This window comes from Gavialis gangeticus, unplaced genomic scaffold, assembly GCF_001723915.1.
Source record: "Gavialis gangeticus isolate Ggan-Ray unplaced genomic scaffold, GavGan_comp1, whole genome shotgun sequence".
In the NCBI taxonomy this organism is placed as follows: domain Eukaryota; kingdom Metazoa; phylum Chordata; order Crocodylia; family Gavialidae; genus Gavialis; species Gavialis gangeticus.
In genome coordinates, this window is record NW_017729022.1 from 59,672,942 (window position 1) to 59,689,468 (window position 16,527).

Consider the following 16,527-nt stretch of genomic DNA (forward strand, 5'->3'; position numbering starts at 1 on the left):
CACAGCAGAACAGCAGAGAGAGACAAGAGGAGACTTTCAGCCACCCCTTAAGCCAGACAACCCTTTGAGAGTAATTACTACTAAGCCCTTATACAATTAGAAATGTGTATTTGTAAACCGATGTAACTGAAGGACTGATAACAGACCCTTTTCTTTTCTTGCCATCCATCAGGTCAGGATCAACAATGCAGCTGAATGCAGTCTTATCATTCAGTTAATTGTCTTGATTTACAATTTGCTAAGTGGGTTGACACAATGCCTTGGCTTGATTCTGTGGTGCCTGGCATTCCAAAATAGCTGCCCATCCAAGCACTACCAGCCACGTCCAGGACTGCCTACCTTTCAAGAGCTGATGAGATCAGGTGTATTCAGTCTCACATGGCTGCTCAACAGCTACCTTACATAAAATCTCCAACCTCGAAGTTCTCACATATGTGGTGGGCTTTGAACATCTCAGACATACCTGTTAAATGCCAGTCTGGTTAACCTTTCATCAGAGGACACTGGCCCACACCAAACAGAATTTGTGCTCGCTGCTATTTCTACCTGACTCGCTAGGAATGATAAGCGCAGAAAAGATGTAAATCAGGCTGAGTGAAACATGTACCACTCCAACAGGGAACCCTGAGCACTAAGCCATTGCTCTCAGCTACCGCATATGTCTTTGTTAAACTTTTAGTTCGAAGTTGCTTTCACCCAGCGATCATTTTTATGGGCACCAAGATGTTCTCATTAAGAGGCATTCTCAACCCCTGTGCAGCAGGGGCGATGAGCAGAAAGAAATACCGTGCTCCAAAAATGTATGTGTCCTGCTGATAAATTGCCCCCTGCCCTGATAAAACACTAAAGGGATGCAGGCAGCATGCAAGTAAATCAGTAGAGGGGACATGACAGCAATCTACAGATACTCAAAGGACTGTTATACAGATGAGGAAAAACACCTTTTTCACTTGCTGCAGAGAGTAGGTTGCAAACCAATGGCTTGAAGTTGCAAAGTAGATTCAGACTGGATATCACGAAAACTTCTTCACTGTTAGAGCAGTGACGCAGTGGAATAGACCGCCTAGGGAAGCTGTGAAATCTCCATCACTAAAGGTCTGACAAGCACTGGTCAGGGATGATCTAGGAGTAAGCTAGCTCTTCGTTCTACTATGGGTTTTTCCTATGCTTCTGGGCTTTGCTGGTTGCCACATGGGGCGGAGAAGGATTTTTTCCCCCTCCTGCTGCTACAGCTGTTGTGGGAGGGATTTGCCTCCCTCAGAGGCACTGGGCTGCAGCAAAGGCTGGGGATTTTGACTGGAGTGTGCCAGTGCTCCTCCTGGGACTTAAATGTAGAGATTCCTGGCTAAAGGATCTTGCCCCTCTACTCAGGGTCAGAACAATCTCTGTATTTGGGGTCAGGAAGGAATACTACCCCATGGTGAGATTGGTATGGACTGTGGGAGGTATTGGTTTCCTCTGTACCAAAGGGCCATGGCCCTCTTTCTTGGATCTCTCCAACATATTTTATCAACCTTTGCAGCAGCAGAACATTGACTGCTGTTGTACTCTTGCTTTATCTGTGGCAGGTTACGGTATTATGACTTGTAGTTGTATGTAGGTTTGCTAACAGGTCAGACAATGGGTTTGGATAAGGATGATCCTGCCTCAGGCAGGAAGTTGAAATAGATGACCTATGGAAGTCCCCTCCAGCCCTGTTTTTCCATGATTCTGTGACTCTAAACCCATAAACCTGATTAAATCCTCTCTGCAGAAGAGCAAGGCAGCAGCAGCTCAGCAGTTCTGGTGCAAGTGCAATAACAGAGTCGACCTTACAGTTCATCTCTGGGTCCTCACCCATCTTTAGCTAACTGCTCCACGCTGTGCTTTCTCCATTCTTTTGCTCAGCCTAAAGGATCTAGTTGATGCTGCTTCCACCACCTCTCTTGGGAGATTATTCCACTCCTATAAAATAAGTGCCATTATTCAATCTGCATTGTCCTTAGTTCACTTTTATCTTCTTATCCTTGATTATAACCCCCTCAAGTGCCCTAATTAGCACCTCTTCCTCCTTGGTGTTTAATCCTCATAATACTGAGAGCTCTCTCCTAGTTCTCCTCACCCTCACACATAGCAAAGGTCCACAAAAAAGGATACAGATTTCCAAGCCAGAGTCTGTCCTCTGCTTCTCTGTGTCTGAAGAGTTGCCCTTGGACAATACTAGGAGGAACACAAAGGCGCCAAGCCATAGAAAATCCATGTCTACAGTCCTGGATTGGAACAAAAGACTTCACAAACTAAATGAGACATACAATCTTCCCCAACATGTCCCAGCCACAAAACCCATCAATGACGTCTGGTCCAAAATAGCTTCCCTAGGAGACAGGATCCTTTTACAGAAGAATACCTGCTTTCTCAACTTCCTTGTTCCCATTTTCCCCTTCCCTTTTCTAATTCCTGACTTCTATTCAGCGCTGGTTAGGCCTCACCTAGAGTACTGGGTCCAGTTTTGAGCAGAGCACTTTGGACAGAAAGCAACAAAAATTATTCAAAGTCTAGGAACAGGGGCGGTTCTAGGGAGTGGAGGGGTGCAGCTGCACTCCCCCTTTGGTTCTTGCTCCACCCAAAGTTTAAAACCAACTGCTTGGCAGGGGCAGCAGCATTTCTAGTCAGGCCATGCTGAGGGAATCAACTAACTTCATGGCTCATTGTCATCTATTGGATTCCTGTCAATCTTGCTTCACTCCACAACCGTTAACAACCCTCTCTCCTTTTTAATGGTCTCAATGTTTGATTATCAAAATATCCTTTCATCTGCCATGTTACTGCCTGTTAGCCATTCCTAGTAATATCTCTTTTCCATTTCACAGCCCTTCAAACTGTTCTTGGTTCTAACTAAAAACAAACTTACAGGTGGTAATGTTAACTCAGATGAATGTTAATTCAGGTGTGGCAATGACTGACAATGAAGTGCTGAATGCTCTGTCAAGATACTCCAGAAGACTAGGTTTCATTTAATAAGTCTGAATAAGAATTGTATATTTAACTATCATGATTACAGGAGTAATGAAACAATATATTTGTTCTGTTTTTGCCTAGCTTGTTGTGTTTGTAAACTAAATCTAGAAAATCAGCGTACATACCAATAAAACTGTATTTGTTTTTGCTTTGATCTTAAACTGAGTAATATAGTGCTAGTCTCTAGAAGAACTTGGATGATTTAGTCAAGAGAAAAGAAGACTGAGTGGGGATTTGATAACAGTCTTCAAATTCCAGAAGGCTGGTTATAAAGGGGATGGTGAAAGATTATTCTTTGTGCTAGCAAGGGATAGGACAAGAAGTAACAGTCTTAAAGTGCAACAAGGGAAATTTAGGTTGGATATTAGGAAGAATTTATTTACAATGAGGTGGGTTAAGCACTGGAACTGATTACTTATAGAGGTTGTACTTCATCCTGGACGTTTCCAGGTGTAGGTTACCCACACACTTCTATGGGAAAGTTTAACAGGGATGATCCTGACTGAGCAGGAGGTTAGATTAGATAACCCCCTGAAGTCCCTTCCACACCTGTTTTCCCATTATTCTGATTCTACCAGATCTGCAGATAAGAGGAATGAGGGCTACACCATAATCTGAAGTGGCAGCCAGTAGTTACTGGTGGAAGCAAGGTAGATCAGGTGCCAATGTTTACATAGCTGAAGGCAGAGATATTAGACAAGACAGGCCTGGGGTCTCATCAAGATCAGTAATTCCTTATCCTTGTCAGTGTCTGAATTAATCTACTCTTTTAACCTTTGCCTTCTATCCCAGTGGCTTAAATCACTTTCACAACAACTTCCTCCTGACATCTCACCTGCCAAGTTTTACTTTTCATGTTAGGCTGTTATGCCTCTTCTTAGACTTGTGCTATTAGCTCCATGAAGGTATTATCTGCACAGTCCTGTTAGGATTCCCCTTCTTAATCTCCTTTTCATCAGACTCTTAACACAGCTCCCTGCTGTTTTACATGCTACTCTTTTTAAATTCCCACTTTGCTGACACAGGCTGCTGACATACATTATAATCAAAACTGTATGTAAAGGGCATGCTACAGTTTTAGTTGTAAGCATATTGATAGTGTTTAGAGAATTACTTAACTGTATATCACCTTTGTACTACAATATGGTTAATTGTATACTCATGCGCTGGCTTTAACTAACTGCCCAGAAGCCTCTAAGAAAGGCATAAAAAATGTGTTACGTTTAGCGTAAAGTATGTTAAATAACATATGGATTAATGGGCACCCTCCAGTCTAGGAAGGCCAAAATAATAAACCAGGTAAAGATGTGGAATCTTCCTTCTTAGGAACCAAATCTTTCCCAGAGTTTTAAATCTAGTCTGACACCTTCCCTGGACCAATGAGAACTGGTTTGAACTGGTTCTCTAGGACCCTGAGAACAACAGAAAGCCCCCTTTAAATGTTCCACCCTTTTCCCTAGACCAATAATGCCCATCCAGAGGGATGCAGCACTCTGGGATGTCATGAGAGCCTTTTAAGGGTGCTTCAGAATATTAGTGCCATTATGTGTGCAAACACCTACATGTGATTCATAAAGTAAACCCAGAGATTTTAAATAAGAATCTCAGAGTGTCAAAAACATTCTGGCCTGTTGTGGTCCATCTGAGTTCTTTATAATGGAAGAATTGCTCTATTTTTTTCCATAGACAAAAAGAGTGAAACTAGTTCCTGAAATGTGGTGCTGGTAAATTCAGAAAAGTTATGGAGGGCTGCCTGGAGTCTAAAAAGTTTAAAATTACTGTCCAAGCCTATAAAAGTCAGATCCCCAAACACTAACTTCAGGAACAAATCTGGAAATATGTAGATCTATTCCCACTGTGCCCTGTGAGCCCACCAGGAAAAACAGAAGAAGGAAGGCTTGGCAGGGAAACCCATACCTTGTACTTTTTATATGTTCCTTTGTTTTCTGTTAAGGTGCTAATTAGTAGAGTAGAACTAATCAAAGTCCATTTGCCTTTGGATGGCCTAAACAGTCTCCTTGTCATTTAAGAGATTAAGTGGAAAAGTGATAAATCCAGCAGAGGGGGTTCAATTGGTTAAATGTCCTTTAATCCATTGACTCCTTTCTTTGAGCACACATTCCCACTCTTTGCAGTTGCCTATAATTCAGAGGTCCAAAACAGTATACAGGCAACCCCCACTTAGCACTCTTGATTCCCAAAAAAACGAGTGTTAAGTGGAATAGTGTTAAGCAAAACCATTTTCCCATAAAATGCCCATGAATGTTATAACAAAACTTGCTGAATGGAATCAGGTATCAATGTAAAATGAGCATTATAGCAAAATAGCACTAGGCAAAACAGTGCTAAATGGGGGTTGCCGTATAGGTTTCCAAATACAATGGTACCAAGCACTACAGAGTAGCATTAGGCACCCTGGCAGCCATATTCCTTACTAAGACCCTAATGCTACAACAAACTTCATGCAGACAGTCCCATCAACTTCAGTGGAGGTCTACAAGAAGAATGGTGGAAGCAGGGTCTAAATCTGTAACGGGAACATCCTTTCCCATCACACAAACTGTGCTTTGGCAGAGGGAGGACAGATACAGAAAAAAAGGTGTTTTCTACTTCGCTCCATCCTGACACTACAGATACATAACATGGGAAGCAGTTACATAACCTATATAGTTGCATGTAATCTCCCCACATAATTAACATTCTTAAATATAAGCATTGCCAGATGTGAACTGAGAAAGAAGCAAAGGAGAACCATGGCAGGGTAAGAAGAGTGCATAACTCCTGGCACAAACAAATATCTGCTTCCTCTCCAGGCACTGGTTTCTTTGCATGTGTTCTAGGACTGTTTAGGTGTAAAAAAATTGCTACCTGGTTATTCAGGCACTGGGATCCACAGCAGCCAGTTCAGACAGATGAGGTTTCCAATAAGCCAGCCAGCAACCAAGAGATTACAGCAGGAACTCCTCGTGGGACATCACAAGCTACTCCTTCTAAGACTTTCTTCTGCTTATCTGAGGGAAAATGAACACAAACAACAATGTTAAATTTGGAGAGCAACAATACCCGCAAAATAGCCCCTGCCCTATCCCCATACCAGTTCCAGACCACCAGAGAGGAAAGCTGATACATGACTACACCAAACCCCTCACTGCAGCATAACAAACACTGCAAGACAGTTCTTCCCAAGCAGAAAATCTGCTCCATGGAGAAGTGGAGTAAATTCAGATTGGTAGCCTTAAATCCCATAATGTGAATCAATCAACTAAACTTCTCTCCCCTGGAATTGCCACCACAGCAGACTAACCCATTCAGAGGCACAGTACAACATTCAACAGAAAGGTAAGATATCAGGCAACATGAAGGGTGCAGTAAAATGTATATATCTTTTGCTTAATTTCAGAGACCTCTAGGGCCAAAGGCAGCAAGTGCAGATACTAATGTATCAATGTGTTCACATTATACAACAAGACTCAGCTCCCATACACTGCTTTTCATCAGCAGATCACAAAATACTTTACAGAAGAGGTCAGTATCATTATTCCTATTTTACAGGTGGTGACACTGAGGCACCAGCTGACACCAGATTTCAAAAGCCGCTATGCGGTGTTCCATCCCCAAGGTCAAGCCTCTCTGATAAGACCATAGATGGCAAAGTTTTCTCCACACATCATGATAATGCCCTTGGCTCTCCAACTCAGTCCAAGGCCCAACTGGGTTACAAGAAGAAAAGGAACAACCTACAGACCAACACAGGATTGGCAGCATTGGCTTTGGGATCCAGCCACCTGCTTCTGTGCGCCCCTGTGCATATCATTGAGAGCAGGCACAGGTGTTGAATATGCAATGACATGGCCATGGGATGTCAGAGGGAGCTGGGGGAAAAGCATGCCGCAGCTGGAGTCAGCCAGTCAGTCTGCTGGGGTTCTTGCCCAGTCTGTAAAGTGAGTGACAGCACCGGTCTATAGAAAGGTCCAGGACAGGATTGCTGCCTTCTAAACTTTGCATTCTGCTGCCCAAAATGGTTCCATGGTGGGTTCTGCCATGTCTGAATCATCTGGGTCAGAGCCTGCAGCTGCTTTTTCCTCAAAAGCTCTCTTGAAACAAAGGCTTCTTTGAAGCAGTTCACAGCATTAAAAACTCTTGTTTTCTATGATGAAAGGAGGAGAATGGCAAAGAAGCACCCAAGATCCCCCTCAAGGGAGGCAGAGAACCATTGGTGAAGGGAAGCAGTGGCCAGTCTCTGCCCTGCAGTGCTGACATGAAACAGTGACTACAGGTAGCAGCTGACACAGGTAGAAGAGAAGCTAATTGAGGCTGCAAACAACTAACCAATTCCCTAAGGGGAGAGGCAAAAAGTAAGAAAAGCAGGGACCCAGACGCCAGTTTCTCCCAGCCTTGTCCAGCACATGACACAAGTAGGGACTGCACAACTGCAACGCATATCAGTGCAGCTACAGCCACTTGCCCTCCACTGATTGGACTCTCCTGCAGAGACAAGATTCTGAGAAGACTGGATCCACGCAGATCAGACCTTCTGGCCCCAGAGATGAAGGGAATCTGCTGGAGTGAGGGAGTACCACTGGGTGTAGAGCTAGGATGGTGGAAATTAGTTTGATGCAAATGGCAAGGAGCTGATTTTAAAACATCAGTCCCTCACTCGGATGATTCCTGAAGCCCCAGCGGGTACATTTCCACCCCACTAATCCCAGTTACTTTCTGATGACCACGTGCATGCATGCCAGTCTTGTCTACACAGGGGAAGTTACCCCAAAACTGTAACAAGCTGTAAAACCAATTTAACTAAATCAGCGATGGTCCAACTGGCTCAGGAACCCTGTGAGCATTTGGCATTAAACATAAAACACAGTAGCATACATGTGCCTTGGTGAATTGTGCAAAAATGCTGTGGTTCAAAAGAATAAAAACTACAGCACATTAATTCACCCTGAGAGGCAGATGACATGCGTGTTGCATTATTCACGATTGCAGGAAAGGCCTACCTAATACACGCAGAAAACACCTTTGATAAGGTGTTTTTTGGTATGCTGAAGGTGACCAGCTGAAGAGTGATGCAGGATCCGCAGTCTGAGTATTGCTGAGCTAAACTGATGTTAATACTAATGTTAAATCAGGTTCTAACCCACCTTTACTCAGCAACCACCATCTTCAGCATGTTTCGAGAGTAGATATGGCCCTCCCAGAATGGGGTTCACACAGCTGTTCTAACTATTCCAAATCTCTTTGGCTGACCTGGTTTGAAAGCAGGTTAGAACCTGAGGGATTGCCAGGCCAGGACATGGGATGGAAAGCATAGATGTTCTTCTGCATTTTCTCTAGCAAGCTTTCCCCTTTGGCCCCACTTAGGGATCAGACAAAAGAGAAAATTTTCAAACAGGTTTTTGCTTTGCTAAAATAATTTCTGCTGAAACAGAACTTCTGCCAAAAGCCCAGGTTGAGGGAAGACCTGTGCTATGGTCTTGTATATAGGGAGGAGTTGCCACTAATATTTTTGGCAGCTCTGTCCAGCTGCCTAGGTAGCAGAAAACCCACTAGACTGGTGTTTCTCCATTTCCCAGAAGCCAGAATGATTGGACATGGCTTTGTGACTGATTAACACATTTGTTTTAATGTTTTTTGTGGGGGGAAGTGGTAGCTTTAAAATTTATCTTGCAGTAATCCAAAATCCACTTCATCCAGAAAGAAGAGAGTACATAAGCTATCTATATATTTTGCAAGTCCCTGATTCCCTGTTACCCAAATCTCTCAGAAGCTGACTTCCCCATGGGGATTTATCCTCACAGCAACCCTCTGAGACAGAAATGTAAAGTGGGGACAATAACACATTTATCTGGAGGTAAATCTCTCCCTGCTACGCACATATGCAGGGAACTAAGAATGACAGCCTGAAGTGACTCCGCCCAAGGTCACCTAGGGCATAAGTGGCAAAGGTGGGAAGTGAGTCCAGGACTCATGAACCCACAGCTTTTACCACAAGACTGCTCCTTTATGAAAGAGATTGATTTAGCTTCCTTCTCCAATCTGACCATCAAATGCAAAAAAAACCCCAAACCCACCCAGAAAACATCAGTGATGAAAACTAAATGAGAGACAAACTTCTTTCCGTTTTAGATGCATAAAATAATACTGATAAAACAAGTCATGAATATTTAAACACAATTAGTTCAACAGCCCCTTAAACATGTAGATAAGATAAATATTCTGGGACAGATCATCAATTGGTGGAGCTCCTACTGAAACCAAGAGAGCTGCCTTCTTGTGCACCAGGGATGAATCTGGTCCTGTGTATGTTAGTCGTTTATGTTCCACGCACGAGAAGCAGCAGCAGCACTAAAGCCTGTGTGAGATAGGCCTAAGATGAAGGGACTTCTCTTTAAATGCTCCTGAAACCAAACATGATCAAGCAGGGCCAAAGGGTGAGGAAATCAGATTAGCTTACATTGCACCAGCTGCATGATGAAAAGTCCAGCCATCTACCCATCCCCTGCATGCTATCAATTACGCAGCAGCAAGTGCCACACAGGGGGACATAAACCTGTCAGAATACGGCTGGGAAAGATCTTGGCAGGTATCGGCATTTGTCCTTTACAAGACCTGCTTGTTCAGAAAACCTAGGACACAGGGTGAGGAAGAGCACAGAAAGAAAGCGCACAGCATAAGGTAGAGAGAAGAAAGGAGGAAAACAGTGAGAGCACAATGTAAGGGAGGGAAGTCCCCTATAATTGGTACCCTGTATTTTAATATAATGGTAACAGGGGTCATGAGTGTGGCTATGTGAGACAGCAAGATCTTAAATACAAAGCAATCCAGTGCCAGACTGCATCAGAGCCTTTTTTACAACTGACACGTTTCCTCCCCTGGAGAAAGGGTAAAGAAAATTATTTCTCCTAAGCATTTCAGAGGGATTATCTATTGGGATATGCTGAGAAGAAATGGCAGAGGAGATCAAAGCAATCTAGAAATGTGAATTAAACCATCATGAATGCTCATATAGACTCTGGGGGCACATTAAGCAGGGGTCATCTGTCACGGTCAGACAAGGTAGGTCCTATACCAGAGTAACTGAATGGCCCTCAGTGTCTTTTAGCATCATCTTGAACACCTGCAGCAACTGGGAGGGAAAGGTTGGGGGCAAGATATGCATGGGATTGGGGATAAATCCTCCCCCACTGTGATACAGTACTGACATGTACTCCAGGGAGTTTAAGCCTCTCTCTAAAAGGCCTGACCCACTACAAGGGACACCAGTTCACACAGAACCCAGACACCTCTTAATGGTATTCCTTCCCTTTCCTTTCTAAGCTTGCACTGTGGTCACACACAAGGTACCAGATCTGGGCTTACCCAACATGACGATCCAACTCAGCATTTTCAGAACCAGGACACCACTTTCGTGCCCAGAATATAATGGACTTGGGTGCAGCCAGAAACTGACCCTTGTAAGTAAGAACAAATGATCCTGGGCACTGCCCAGTTTTAAGAATTAAGGCCCAGAAAATGAAGGCAGTTTAAAATTAATGAAAGGAAGTTCCTTTCCACACAGTGTGTCATTACAGTGTGGATCTCCTTGCCATCAGGTGCTGTGGACGCTGACAGTTTAGCCAGGTTCAAAAAGAGATTGGATGCATTCTTGAAGCAAAGGGGCATTAGTCACTATTGAGCAGAGGAGTGAGGGGCACCATCTGAATCAGAACTTCCTAGGCCCTAAATGCTGGAGGCTGTAAGTGGGAGAGGAAGTGGGGAAAAAACCCTTGTCATACCCAGTTCACTCTCCCTGTCAGCATCTGCCCTTTGCTACCATGTGACACGGGGGCTCTTGCGTATACGCCAATTGATTTTGGGGCACAACTAAAGAGAAAACAGGGAAACAGGGGCAGGAACAAAGTCAGAAGTTCAAAGCGAGTTCTCCATGGGGGGGTAGGGAGAGACAAGACACCAACAGAGCACACCAGCCAGTGCCCACTGGCCCTTGAATGTATCGAAGGAGCCAGCGGACCCCACCTAGTGAAACATGAAAGGATGAGGGACAGGAAAGCGGCCCCACAGTCCCCAAGGGTCCTCCCAGCCAGAGCATCCACACCAGTAGATAGATTTTTTTATTATTATTAATAATATTTTTTGTGCTCCAGGTCAAATTAGCCAAATGAGTTCCAAATGGTATCAGCTGAGCAGAACTCAACCATCCCAAATACCGTGTGGATTGAGCAGGCAAAACTCAATCATTCTCAACACCTTGTACGGCATAGCACACTTGTAGCAAGCTGTAGCCAGGCACTACTACTGGCAAGCATCCTCTGTCCCAGGCTCACACCCTGGGACTTCAGATGCTCCTGAAACTGCTGGCAGGTGTCCTACCCACAGGCCCAAGCCCAGGTGTTGGAGTTCGGATGTGCCCAGATGCCACAGCCAAGCATCCTCCATCCCAGGCTCTTGAGCCCCAGACTTCGGATACTTCCTACCATAGGCGACTGGCAGGGGGTGCCGACACTGATGCTGTCGGTAGGGCTGGTGCCCCCTCTCCCCGGCAGGACGGCGGCTTCTGCGGGTGCCCCCCATTTTCAGGAGGCACGGGTCACTCATGCTTCCTACGCTCGCTCGCTCAGCCCACAAGAGGCCGAGGCGGCCAGCGCGGCTAGGGCCAGGAGGTGGCGGCCCAGGAGCCCCTAGCCGCTCCTCCGTGCCAAGCCTGCCCCCTGGGTGGAAGCCGGAGCCGCGGATCACCCCGCTCCCTGCGCCGGAGCTGCCTCGGGCCGCTCCTACAGCCCCCTCAGCGGCAGAGGCCAGGACCCCCGGCCGCGCGGAGCTCCCGCCGCCGGCAGGGCTGGGGGCAGCGCTCCGGCCCCCGGGACCCCCTCGCCAGGCAGCGCGGGCAGGCCGGGCACTGCGGCGGGAGCTCCCCCCGCCTCCAACGGAACAGCGCGGGACCAACCGCCCCGGCCCCAGCCCCGGCCCTCACCTGCCAGTCCGGGCTGTCATACTACTGCTACTGCTGCTGCTGCTGCTGCTCCTCCCCTTCCCGGCCACGGGCCGCCTGGCGCGCAGCAAACCGGCATGCACCGCGCGCCTCGCGTCCCCGCCTGGGCCGGCGCGGAGGCTGGGACCCGCAAGCACCGGCCTGGGGGCAAAGCTCCGCTTCCACGGGGCAGGAGTACCCCAAACGGCCCGCAAGGAGGAAGACGCTGCCAGCAGATTTTTCCCCTCTTTCTGAGGCCACATCTGGAGTCCTGTGTTCAGGCTTGCCCCCTCCCACTACAGAAATTGGACAGAGTCTAACAGAGGGAGGGCAACAAAAAATGGTTGCCCTCCGCTAGAGGTTGGAGACGGTCCAGCAGAGGGCAACAAAGGGGTCAGAGGCTGGGGGACATGACTTATGAGGAGAGGCTGAGGGAACTGAGCTTGTTTCACGTGGAGAAGAGAAGAGTGAGGGAGGATTTGATAGCAGCCTCCAGGTCCATGAAGCTGGATCCAGAGAGGATGGAGCTGGGCTGTTCTCAGCAGGTGACAGAACAAGGAGCAATGGTTTCAAGTTGTAGCAAGGGAGGTTTGGATGGGATATTAGGACAGACTTTCTCACTGGGAGGGTAGTAAAGCACTGGAATAGGTTGCCCAGAGGCGGTGCAGTCTCTGGCCTTGGAGGTTCTTAAGCCCTGGCTAGACAAAGCCTTGGCTGGGTTGAGATAGTTGGGGCTGGTCCTGGTTGGAACAGGGGGTTGAGCTGGGTGACCTTCTGAGGTCCCTTCCAGCCTTACATCTCTGATTCTGACATTGGCTCACAGCTTGCCATCTATACCAGGCTCTGTGGAACTGAGGCCTTAAAAAGGCCTCATGGTGGAGAGCTACAGCATCTCAGTCAAGTCAGGCCAGTGGTTGAAGGGAAGACTGAGAAGCATGGGCTGATCTAGGATGCTGAGAAAAGTGGGGTGGCAGAGGGTGAGATGCCTCATCGCATGTAATGCAACACATTTTTTTCTCCAAGTGAAAAAAAAATAAAGGCTTTCCTCTTCTGCTGGGGCTAAGGGCTGCACTATTCAGCTTAAGACTGACACAAAAATAAATAGTATTTTACTGGAATGAGTTCAAAAACAAATCTGTGAGACTGTGAAACAGGAGCTTTGCATCCAGGAGCAGTGAACAGGCAGCAGAATGGCAGAAGAAAGGCTAGCTTGATTAATGCAAGGGCAAGACCATTAACAAGGAAAGATCGTCGTCACCCGTGGAATGAAGAGTTTAGAAGGAAGTGGGTAGATGATAAGCCATGCAGTCAAGCAACTCACTCATTGCAGCCTGACTAGAAATACTTCTGCCACTGCCAAACAGTTGGTTTTAAACTTCGGGTGGAGCAGAAATCAAAAGGGAAGTGGGGCTGCATGAGTGCACCCCCCCCTGAATCCACCCCTGCCTCAAAGACTCACCCCTTAGGTCTGGTTGCCATGGGGTACCAGCTGCAGGCAGCAGGAAAAGGGTGGGTCTGGTGTCTGTACATCTCGGATGAGGCGATCAGTGAACGAGAATGTGGAAGGGAGGGTTTTAGAGACCTGAAGCAGTAGCAAAGGTTTCACTTGTGACTAAAGCCACACTTGGAGAGATGGCATTGTGACACCAGGTTGAAGATGTGGGCTCCAAGGTGCACATGGATGAGGAAAGGGGATACAATGGATAGTGACCTTCTAGAACAACCTTTGTCTGTGCCAAGTGGTGGCAGCTGGAGGCTGCAGTCAACTTTATAGTCAGTGGAAGGTCACAGGAAACAAGCATGCATGGAGTACATGGTATTTTTAGGAGACCATAACAGGTTTCCATGTCACCACGGTTCTGAAGAACAAGTGATACATAGGCAGAGAACTCTTCTTTTTAATTCCTCTTATCAAGAGGAAACAAGAGGCTCCAACAGGAGACTCCAGGGCAGAGTTAACCAGTTCCCTGCTAAAGGCAGAAGGGAGCCTCTTAACTTCCTTCTCACACTGGCTTGGGTAAGACAAGTCTCGTGCCAAGATGCCCTTCTTTCCTTGGTCAGGCTGAGGGAGCCCTCTCTCCTGTCCCAATCTACTTTAGCCACTCCTGTACTACAAGCTGACAGCGCTCACCCAGATCCACTCAGGAAGTGCAGTAGTATCAAGCACCTTCATCAGCCAAAAAAGGCACAAGCAGCTTGAGGGTGAAAGGGCAGCAGCACACCAATAAGAACCTGCCCCTTGACAGGGCTGCCCAGTGTGGAGTTAGTGCTGTTGGCAAGAGCTCCTTTAGGGCACTGATAAATGTGAGTCTGTGCTAGATGGCTCACTCCCGCAAAGTAACTGCCAACAAATAAAGGAGAGAGAGGGACATTCCAAGATTTTATTTTGTGGTTGCTTTCCAACAACAGCAGAACAGCTTTCAAAAGCAGGCTAGAAATCACTCCTGTTATAAGCCTTCTCCAAACCAATGCCTGGCAAGAAAGGTAGAAATGGTCTCTTATTCCATCTGTTTCTTATTTCTCAGGTCTCTGCATGTCCCACCTCTTATTTTAGTCTCTGATGTGTGAGAGAGAGACTGCCACTCCTCCCAGGCATCTGACACCAATGTCATGAATAAAAAACAAAATGAACTGTGTGCAGGAAAACCTACTTTCAGACACACGCACACACCCTTCAAATGCATCCAGAATCCCTTTTTAAAAACAAGTTCAGAGACCCTCTGGTAGCTGAGGACCACTTTTTAAAAAAAAAAGGAAAAAAGGGAGCTGCCTTAGCAAGACCATAGGACATCCCTTCAAGTCACTCATTCCCTCCTCCATACACAGAAAAGAATTGCAGGAAATCCCCACAGGGTCTCCAGGTTGACAACTTTTACTCTGGTAAAAATGTGAGCTCCCAGCATGGAGCAGTCTGGCAGGAATACCCCCAAGGTTGTGCCTACCAGTCAGTGGATGCTGATTACTAACCAGAGTTTACTGAAAAGACATATTTGGGGATTAGTTCCCATGTGATCTTCAAAGGTGAGAGACATTCCTTCCAAATATTGTAGTACATATGACTCATAACAGTATCATCTACTATGAGCAGAGTCCCCTGCAGGGTCAAGAGCTCTGCCCCAGAGGCATTAAGTAGCTGAGACAGTGCTGCACAAACAAACCAAAAAGGTAAAACCAGACAGAAGAGTCATCACTTAACTAGGCAGGTACTCTAGGCTAACTCATTTATTCTCCAGTCAAGACTAGGGGCAACCCATCCCTCTAGCTGGGAAGGCTGCAGCCAGGAGTAGGGTCCATCTCCTCTGTTTCCAGCTAAAGCAGAGCAGGGGGTGCTGCATGGATCAACACAACCCCCACCAGAGTGTTTGCAATACAGGGAGGAAGGGACAAGTTGTTATCATAGTTTCAAAGTAGGTAGGGTCGGAAGGGACCTGAGCAGATCATCAAATCTGACCCCCTGCCATGGCAGGAAAGAATGCTGGGGTCAAATGACCCCAGCTAGGTGATTATCCAGCCTCCTTTTGAAGACCCCCAGGGTAGACGCGAGCACCACTTCCCTTGGAAGTTGGTTCCAGATCCTGGCTGCCCTGACTGTGAAGTAGTGCCTCCTGATATCCAGCCTGAATCTAATCTCGGTCAACTTATGGCTGTTATTCCTCGTTACTCCCAGTAGTGCTTGGGGGAAAAGGGACTCTCCCATAGCCTGCTAGTCCCCCCTGACTAGTTTGTAACAGGCCACTAGATCCCCTCTCAGCCTTCTCTTGTGAAGGCTGAACAGGTTCAGGTCCCATAGCCTCTCTTCATAGGGCCTGCCTTGCTGCCCCCGATAATGAGAGTGGCCCTCCTCTGGACCCTCTCGATGCTGTCCACATCCCTCTTGAAATGTGGTGCCCAGAACTGGATGCAGTACTCCAACTGAAGCCTGACCAGTGTTGCATAGAGGGGGAGGATCACCTCCTTGGACCTGCTCATGATGTATCTGTGGATGCATGACAAGGTGCAGTTAGCCTTCCTGACCGCGTCCCCACATTGGCAGCCTATGTTCATTTTGGAATCAATAATGACACCGAGATCCTTTTCTTCCTCTGTGCTGACTAGAAGGGAGTTCCCCAGCCTGTAGGTAAGCTGCTGGTTCTTCCTCCCTAGGTGCAGTACCTTGCACTTGTCAGTATTGAATCCTATCCTGTTCTTATCCGCCCACCCCCATAACCTGTCGATCTAGTTGCAGCCTGTCCCTCTCCTCCAGTGTGCCCACTTCTCCCCACATTTTAGTGTTATCCATGAATTTGAACAAGGTGCTTTTCACCCCCTCATCCAAGTTGCCAATGAAGATGTTGAACAGTGCAGGCCCAAGGACTGAGCCCTGAGGGAGCCCACTGGCCACATCCCTCCAGGTCAAAAAAGAGCCATCCACCACCACTCTCTGGGTGCGGCCCTCCAGCCAATAAACAACGCATCTGACTGTGTAGGTATCCACACCACAGTTGCCCAATTTCTTAATGAAAATGGGGTGAGAGATGCAGTGTCGAAGGCCTTCCTAAAGTCCAGAAAGACTATGTCCA

General features: G+C 46.9%; 1 protein-coding gene across 2 annotated transcripts in view; it reads right to left on the reverse strand.

Annotated features, from left to right (window-relative positions):
• Window positions 1-12,063, reverse strand: part of CCDC134 (coiled-coil domain containing 134) — a 23,807-nt gene extending 11,744 nt beyond the window's left edge. Inside the window, exons 1-2 of one of the 2 annotated variants that reach the window (XM_019515090.1) lie at window positions 11,972-12,063; window positions 2,137-2,249 (exon numbers count right to left, since the gene is read on the reverse strand). In XM_019515090.1, the coding sequence (XP_019370635.1) occupies window positions 2,137-2,249; window positions 11,972-11,991 (133 nt within the window). In that variant the 5' untranslated portion in view covers window positions 11,992-12,063. Of the gene's footprint in view, window positions 1-2,136; window positions 2,250-5,865; window positions 6,476-11,971 lie in introns of those variants that run through there. The other variant, XM_019515091.1, reaches the window with a different exon arrangement.
• Window positions 12,064-16,527: the final 4,464 nt, after the last annotated feature.